At 40.3% G+C, this 9,009-nt stretch overlaps 1 protein-coding gene across 1 annotated transcript; it reads left to right on the top strand.

The window, feature by feature from the left end:
- The first annotated feature begins 5,887 nt into the window (after positions 1-5,887).
- On the top strand, positions 5,888-7,507 carry LOC149267515 (uncharacterized). Its single transcript, XM_089412302.1, has 3 exons — positions 5,888-6,008; positions 6,105-6,435; positions 6,646-7,507. The coding sequence occupies exons 1-3, from the start codon at positions 5,888-5,890 to the stop codon at positions 7,505-7,507; spliced, it is 1,314 nt and encodes a 437-aa protein (XP_089268428.1).
- The last annotated feature ends 1,502 nt before the right edge of the window (positions 7,508-9,009 follow it).

Below are 9,009 nucleotides of genomic sequence, written 5' to 3'. Positions count from 1 at the left end.
GAAGAAAACCAATCCACTCCGTATCTTGGCTGAGGCATCCCTCAAAGATCATGGCACTCACTAGCATCAGCTACAGCACAAATCCCAAAAAATTTGAGAATTTTGGGTAATTTTGGCATTTTTTGGAAATTTACAGGTTTTGGCTCCTCAATGGGTCTCACCCCCGGTGAGACCCTTTGTCATGGCAACTCCTTTTTGCAAAAACTCAGCATTTCTAGATTTTTCATGCAAAATTACATATGCCTATGGATGGACTTGAGTTTTTATGGAGTTTTGGGCCTCTAGAAGGTCAAAATACATGCAAAATTTGACTTTTTGCCCCTTTTTTGAGTTGCAGAAGCAGTCTTGGGAGAATTGACTTTTGACTAGTCAAATGACCTCCAAATCCATAAATTCTAGTTGGGTTGGAAAGTAGACTCATAGACCTTTCCAACGAGCTATCCTGCACCTCATTCTGACACCGGGAAGGCCTCCAAACAGAGCTCCAAAGTGCGCGACCCGTTGAGGAAATGTGCGCGACCCGTTGAGGAAATTGTGCCAGATTTGACCAGTTCAGCCCAGAAAACGCAGTTTGGCTCCAGTTTGACTTTTTGAGGTTGATGGTGGTCCTCTTGGATGTAATTGTGACACTTTTTGGATATTTTTACTCTTGTTTAACTCTTCTAGAAGATTCTTGCATGTAAAGGGTAAAAATTGAATGTGTGAACTGGTTTCCAAGTTTATAGAGGCAAGTTGTTTTGACTGCCTATTTTCTAGTGCTTAGTTTAGAAGTGGTTCAAACAGCTCCTAGAAGGATGAGCTCGACCCATAGAGGCAAGGGAAGAGGTTGGCTTGCCTATATTATGTATTTTCTTAATCATTTTCAAGGGTTGGAAGGTTGGACTCTTGAGGGAGAAGCTATCATTGTATATTTTCACTGTATCTCTGCAATTTTTGGCTAACGAAGACCAGGGTTTTGCAGTCATCTTTGGGATTCTTGTGGACTCATGTGTTGATGGTGTGTTTCTTCATGTTCTTGTAAGCTTTTTTATGTGATTCATTTCCTTTCTTTACTGCTGCACATTAAACAAATGAAGTGTTAAAGTATGAATTCATGCTAGCCATGCTCTGCTTTTAAATTTGTTTAATTTCCATGTTTTCTACTGTCTAAAGGGAATTCAAAGTCATTGTTTGCTCTCTTTAGCTCCTCATATTTCATTCTTGATCATCCACCTCAGTTAAAGGCATCAATACTGTTTCCTACCTTACCCCAAGGAATCCCCTGCAGAAACTGTGTCCAATCCCCGCAACCAAAATTGCCATTTCCTCAAATTGCCACCAAAAACCCAAAAAAAACCCAAATCAACCTTTTAAATCAGTTTACTAGCCTAATATTAAGTGTTACCTTGTTGGTCATCTCATCCCATTGAAGATCTGTCGAGATTGACCGGAGAGAGCCTTCTCCTGCCCCGTAGGGCTAGCTACGAGGCTAAATGGTTTGATGTAGCCTTGAGGTTTACCTTTCTCAGCCTGAGGTGAAATTTCAAGCGCTAACATACTGGCGACCATACTGGGGAGAACAAACTTGTCTATGGATTGATGTGTTTGTTTCATAAGTCTTAGACGGAGCCTGAAGTTATGCCAGGTAGCCTTCGAAACGCTTTTGCTTTGCATAAGCAGAAGTAGATAAACACTGCTTCAGTCAATCTCCGTGAGCTTGTGAATACGGCCACTTCATCTGCATTTTACCCCAGTACATATATCAAGTTTAGATCTGATTGTTGATGGTGGACAATGATCAGACACTTGAAAGGCTGAAATCATTCACCTGGTGACTCTAGATCATTTTCGAGATCAGATCCAAAGACTCCACTAGAGGATGATCCTGACCAGCAAAAACATGAAAGGAGAATATGGACATATCAGGTACTCAAGTTGGAATTTCATCCAAGATATTTTGTTCTTTGTTCTAAAGTATTTCTCCTCTTTTCCTGAGAATGTAAAAAGGGCTTTGCAAAGTATACTGTATTTGAGAAGAGATCCTCAACCTGCAGTTGATTCTTTCCCTTTGAAGATTGTGAATACCAAAGATTTGCATGCCTTTGAGCTTGATCAAGATCCTTTTTTCGAATTTTGTGATGGCCATCTTCAAGTTGATGAACCTCAAGTGACCAAAACTAATTCTATACCTGTTGTACATACCCCTATACCTTGTAAAATTCCAGATCGGTATAAACCTCTTGTTTTACCTTCTGTTCTTCATGCTTTCCCCAAAAACTATGATCTATACTTGCCGATGTTTGATGGTGAATGTAAGAATGTCAACGCTGAGCAACATGTACAGAATTTTGAGTCCTTCCTTGATCTTTTTGAAGTTGATGAAGAAGATGTTAGTATAAGGCTTTTTGCTCTTTCTTTGCAAGCCAAAGTGAAGAGTTGGTTCAAAGCCCTGCCTGATGCAAGCATCTCAGATTTCCAGCAGTTTGTCAAAGTTTTTCTCGATAGGTGGATGATTGGGCAGAACCTTTTCTTGATTGTAGAAGAGTATAACCAGCTAAAAAGACTGCCAGGGGAGACAGTACAACAGTTTTCGGCCAGATTTAATCAAGTTTATTATTCGATGCCAGTTGATATAGGACCTTCTCCTAGATCTGCTCTCTTGCACTATCCGGGTGCCTTTGATCCGGAGATGGAGTTTCAGCTGAGAGAAAGGGATATTGCAACACTTCACGAGATGCAAAACAGTGCAGTAGATGTAGAGGCTCGTTTGCTGATCCGAAGGGCAAGAATGAAGGAAGAAGAGATGAAAAACATAGATCCGGCTGAATCAACATCTTTAGAGGTGAAACTTGACATTTTGGTAAGTGCAGTGGAAAAGATGATGGACAAGATCAACGCAAGGAATGATTATGATGTTCAAACTCATGGCTCGCTGATTGAAGAAGAACAAGTTGCTGACCCAAAACATTTTGTTTCTGATCCCAGTTGTCATAGTGATTGTTTTATAGATCATTGTGAAGAAGAAAGAACTGTTGATATGACCTGCATGCTTGATGATGTGTTTTATAGTGATGATTTGCCTCATTTTGATCAGTATGATGATGATTATGTTCTCCAAACAGAAGCTAATCTTGCAATCAAACAAGCAGCTAGTTTGTGGGAGGAAGAATTTCATTTTCAGCAGCTTGAATACAATGTTCAGCCATCACATATCAACTATGACAGTGATGAGGAAAGTGCAGCAAATTTTGAAGTAAGTGAAGGATCTTTACCTTTTTGTTTTGATTCATGTCAGTTCATTAAAGACAACTTCCATGAAATTAGAAATCAGCTGTCAACAAGTCTTGATCTAGACCATCTTGGAGGGAATAAAAACCTCGTTCCAGACTTCTCATATTCAGATTTGCAGCCCCCAAATGCCATTGGTTTTCAAGTTGCAGATGAAAGCATGGAAGCTGACATATTTGATCAAATGATACAAGAAGGTGACTCTGTACCATTCTGTTTTGAATCATTTCAGTTTTTGAAGGATAGATTGCATAGTAAATCTTTAAATGGACAGCCTATAACAAATCAACAATCTCTAAGTGTTAATGTTGAGGACGAGACAAATAACAAAATTCTTGAGCAGCCTGTAGCATTAGATTTGCAGCCACCAAATGAAATTGAAGGGCAGATTACAGATGAAGCTGTGGCAGCCGAAATACATGATCATATCTAATTGAACAAATGAAGTGTTAAAGTGAGAATTCATGCCTGCCATGCTCCGCTTTTAAGTTTGTTCAATTCAATGTTTTCTTCTGTTTAAGGAGGATTCAAAGTTATTGTTTGCCCTCCTTAGCTCCTCACCAGTCTTGCCATCCCATTTAAATCTAGATTTGGTGCTAAATTTCTTGCCTACCTTGCCTCAGTCGATAACCTGTGTTGTTCATTATATTTCTCTGTTTCAAGCTGTGATTTTGCCCATGCAGCCCGGAAAAACCCCGTCATTTAATTAAAAACCCCAAATCAATCTTTCTGATCAGTTTACTAGCCTAATATCAGTGTTACCTAGTTGGTCATCTCATCCTATTGCAGATCTATCGAGATTGACCGGAGAGAGCCTTCTCCTGCCCCGTAGGGCTAGCTACGAGGCTGAATGGTTTGATGTAGCTTTGAGATTTGCCTTTTCAGCCTGAGGTGAAATTTCAAGTGCTAACATACTGGCGACCATACTGGGGAGAACATTCAATTTGTTGATTGTCTTGTCCCAGTACATGAAATCAAGGTGCAGATCTGATGTTGATGGTGGACAGCAGTCAGACACTTATGCAGGCTGAACCATTCACCTGGCGACTCCAACTCGATCCAGACATTCCAACGCATGTTGATCTGTTCATGCAATGGTAGGGTATGTGGCAGACCCTGCACTTTGTGAAGCTCTCAACGGAGTTAGAGAGTGGTTAGTAGATATTGAAATTAATAAAGAATTTTTCAGTATTTTCCTTCAATGTTTGAAATCTCCGAAGCTTCATCTTGAAAGCAAAACTAGATTTTGTGAGTTAGTTGTTGAAAGAGTTGAAAATGAGATTCAGTATCTCAATGAGCAGATCCAGTCATATGATTTCCAAGACCCTAAAAAGTTCTTGGAAATCCTTCCTCATTCGAAACAAGAAATAACAGACTTGCCTATAGAAGTTTACATTGACAGTGTGCAGCTGGAAATATGCATCACAGAGTTGGGGCAGCCAACAGAGTCCGGCTTCCGTGATCCTATTGCGGCATACATGGACACATTTTTCAGTTTGATTGATAGATCAGGCTGTCTTTTCCATGACCAGGTTCAGTACGTGCATGAAGGGCTGCCAGCAATTGCATCTGTGTTCTGGCGGAAGCATTCTCGAGCTACAACATTCTCAGGTTTACTTGAATGGTTAATTTGGCATTTTAGTATTACCTGATCTAGTGTTTGTACAGCAAAGTAGAGTAGTTTTAGTAAATAAATAAGCGGCCATAAGGGAAGCATCTTGTTTTAGTTTGCTTGAAGATTGTTTGAGTTCAGTTTCAGTTTGAAAATGAGTCCAGAGTTGTGTTGATGATGACTCCATTGCCCAATGGGTGGAGGCACTGTCTGCTCTCCCAAAGTTTTGTGGTTCTTGGCACCTCCACGGAGCAGCAGTTGCCATCCCAAGTGGAGCCGATGTTAGACTCCGTCTCATGTCAGAGATTGATTCTTCTTCAAAATCCTGTTTTGAAAAAGAAATCGTTAAATGTGTTGTTTTTAGATTATGTAATTTGTTCTTCAGCTGGTAGCGACTCCAAGCTCCTACCAGAGCAAGCCATCTATTCGCATGAATCATGAAGCCAAAGTTGCCATGCCTTCTACCAAGTCAATGAAGAGCAGTTCAGATTTGCCTTTGCCAGGAAAGGAGAGTGAACCTGCAAATAGAAATACCGTTAAAATGTTGGAGGCTGCAGTGCAAAGGTTGACAAGTCTCTGCTCATTGGTGAATGAAATGGAACCAATATGTATTCTAAACCATGTCTTTGTTCTAAGAGAGTACCTGAGGGATTGTGTACTAAACAGCCTCAAGAGAAGGTTGATTATAATTTTAAAAGATTGATAGGGACCTTCATGCGGCCTTCTGTTCTGGAGTCATTGGTTCACCGTCATATGAATATAGTTCATTTGGTTGAACAGCATGTAAGTATGGATTTAACTCAGGGTATGCGGGAGGTGTTGTTGTGTGAGGCATTTTCTGGACCTATACATGGTTTGCATACTTTTGAGAAACCTGTACAGAACACAGGCACAGCGATTTCAATTATCTGTGATTGGTACCTGGAGAATGTTGTTAAAGATGTAAATGGTGCTGGTATTTTATTTACACCTATAGATAAGTGCATCTAGGGGGCCTTTGTTGTGAACATGTCATCTGGAGCATCGCTTACTTTTTTGGACACCCCTGGTCATGCTGCCTTCAGTGCCATGCGAGCAAGGGGAGCTGCAGTTACAGATATAGTGGTGCTTGTGTTAGCTGCTGATGATGGTAGCATGCCTCAAACTCGTGAAGCCATGGCTCATGCTTAAGCAGCAAATTTGCCTGTTGTGGTTGCAATCAACAAATGTGACAAGCCAAATGCAGATTCTCAAAAAGTACGCATACAACTTTGCTCAGAAGGATTAGCACTAGAGGAAATGGGGGGTGATATTCAGGTAGTTGAAATATCTGCAACAAAAAATATTGGCCTAGATAAATTGGAAGAAGCACTATTGCTCCAGGCTGAAATAATGGACTTGAAAGCGCGTATTAATGGTGATGCTCATGCATATGTTGTTGAAGCACGGATTGATCGTGGCTTTGTATATGCAATCGCTCATATTAGAGGTGGCGGTGAGATGGGACAGAAGTGGTATGAAGATGGAAAGTTACTAAAGAAACGGAACACTTTTACAGATTTTATTGCTTGTGCAGAGTATTTATTAAAAAATCAATTTGGTTCAAAGGACAAAATCTGTATCGATGGAAGGAGTGCAGGCGGGCTTCTTATCGGTGCCCAAATATGTTGCTAAGTTAAGGGAAAAGAAGACTGACAATAATTTGTTGCTATTCAAAAGTGATTACGGGACCTGCAGCTGGGGGAACGCCTCCTTGTTAAATTTAGATCTTGAAAACCCACTGCTAGCGACTGCTGTGGAAGCTTTCCATCCATTGAAGATCAGGTGGATGCCTCATTGACTGTACTGGACAAATATGTTGAGCATAGAGTGGATTCTATGATTGAAGCTGGTTTGCTGGAAGAAGTTTCTGTATTTTACAATCCTAAGGCAGATTATACACATGGATTGCAGCAAGCTATTGGTGTGCGTGAATTCAAGGAATTTTTCAGTGCTTTTCCCCCAGGTAGTAAGTTGGCTCTCTTTGCCGATGAAGAAGTCACAAGAAGTGGGCAAAGTGCAGATATTTTGGCAGATAATTATGATACAGACAATCTTGCTGCTTCAGAAGCTAGTAGCCAAGAAATAGCAAAGACAGATAAGGGAAGCTACAATATCCTCTTAGATGCTGCCATTGAAAGAATGAAAGCAAATACTTGCAAACTTGTACGCAGACAAAAACGACGATTCAATCGACTGAAAACATTCTTTGGTTGGAACCTTCATCAACTTGATTCAACAGCAGCTCTAGAAACATTTGGCTCTGAATCGCATGAACTTTGGGGAAAAATGGTAGTCAACACTAGTGTGGACCTGGTGAAAAGGTTTTTGTCTGAGCGTGCATGTACAACAATCTCAGATGAACTTGTCGAAATCAGAGTTGACTCGGTACCTCCAGAGCAAGCACAAGCACGAGATTTATGGACTCAATATGTTTGTGAGGCTTGCGGAGATCGTGTGCTTCGAGGAGCACATGAGTGGGAGCAACACAAACTCGGTCGTTCACATCGGAGGCAAATTCTGCGATTCAAGAAGAAATTCTACGACTCCAGAAATAACTTGCAAGATTTTCAAATTGCTACTGCCTGTCCCATGTTCCATTCTTGTTAGCCCCAAGCATTTTTGGTGCTAGTAAACTGAAACCTTTCATTCTTCGATGTCTCCAATAAATCAATTTCATTTATTCAAGGATTATTGTTGGCATACAGACTCCAACAGATACAGAGGTCAATAGTAAAGGCATACATTGAATATGTTACAAGGAGATAGCAGTAAAATCGCGTGTTGGGAACTATGTGAATGCGGCTTTCTACAATCATGCTGCCATGGCTCCTCATGACTGGAAAACATATTTTGAGGTGAGACACCGTGCAGAACAGAAATACGGGTTGGAATTAACAACTGTGAATTTTTCATACCATTTTCTTGCTCGAAAGTTTGTTGGTTTCTCACAGTCTTTTTTGGTTAAAGAATACAGATTTTGGAAAGGAAATCCAAATGGATATCCTTATCAACGAGCAGAAACTGTAAAAAAAATTGATATGAGAAAATGGCGTTTCTTAGGTGGCAGTCATTGCGATATGCGCGCATTTGATTATGTGGCAGTTTGACCCTCTCCGTAAAGTGGCATGCAAGGTTCGATCGCCTGTGTTTATCTTCAGTAAATGGGAGTGACACCTGTAATGCCACCTGTTCAGATTCAACAGATTCGAGTGGAAGGAGCGCTATTCTCTCTTCAGAAGCGCTGAGTGTTTGTTTTTTAGTTTTATTTATTTATAATGAAAAAACAAATCCCTTGTCTTGGGGGTCGATTTGTTTTTTCTTAACAGATTTTTTATTTAATGTATAAAAAAATAATTTTTTTTGGAGAGAGAGAGAAGGGGGAGAGTTCTGAGTGCTGAGAGCTTGTGGAGAACAGAGTTTTCAATGTACAGCTTGGCAGAGAGTTTAATGGAAATTACACAGCTCTGATTTCTGAGATTCATGTGGTATGTTAATTTAGCATAGGTGTTTCTTGTGTTTCATATGTAATCTGTTATGATCCATTTCACTACATGATCATATCTAATTGAACAAATGAAGTGTTAAAGTGAGAATTCATGCCTGCCATGCTCCGCTTTTAAGTTTGTTCAATTCAATGTTTTCTTCTGTTTAAGGAGGATTCAAAGTTATTGTTTGCCCTCCTTAGCTCCTCACCAGTCTTGCCATCCCATTTAAATCTAGATTTGGTGCTAAATTTCTTGCCTACCTTGCCTCAGTCGATAACCTGTGTTGTTCATTATATTTCTTTGTTTCAAGCTGTGATTTTGCCCATGCAGCCCGGAAAAACCCCGTAATTTAATTAAAAACCCCAAATCAATCTTTCTGATCAGTTTACTAGCCTAATATCAGTGTTACCTAGTTGGTCATATCATCCTATTGCATATCTATCGAGATTGACCGGAGAGAGCCTTCTCCTGCCCCATAGGGCTAGCTACGAGGCTGAATGGTTTGATGTAGCTTTGAGATTTGCCTTTTCAACCTGAGGTGAAATTTCAAGTGCTAACAGGTGGAAAAGGTGGATGAAGGTTGGAATGAATTGTTAGGGCACCTAGGGTCTACCAATATTATGA

Source organism: Pinus tabuliformis, chromosome 6 (assembly GCF_031772625.1).
Source record: "Pinus tabuliformis cultivar Carrire ecotype Pingquan chromosome 6, CPIR1, whole genome shotgun sequence".
NCBI lineage: Eukaryota > Viridiplantae > Streptophyta > Pinopsida > Pinales > Pinaceae > Pinus > Pinus tabuliformis.
The sequence above is the reverse complement of the archived record's forward strand: the minus strand, read 5'-3'. Positions and strand labels throughout refer to the sequence as shown.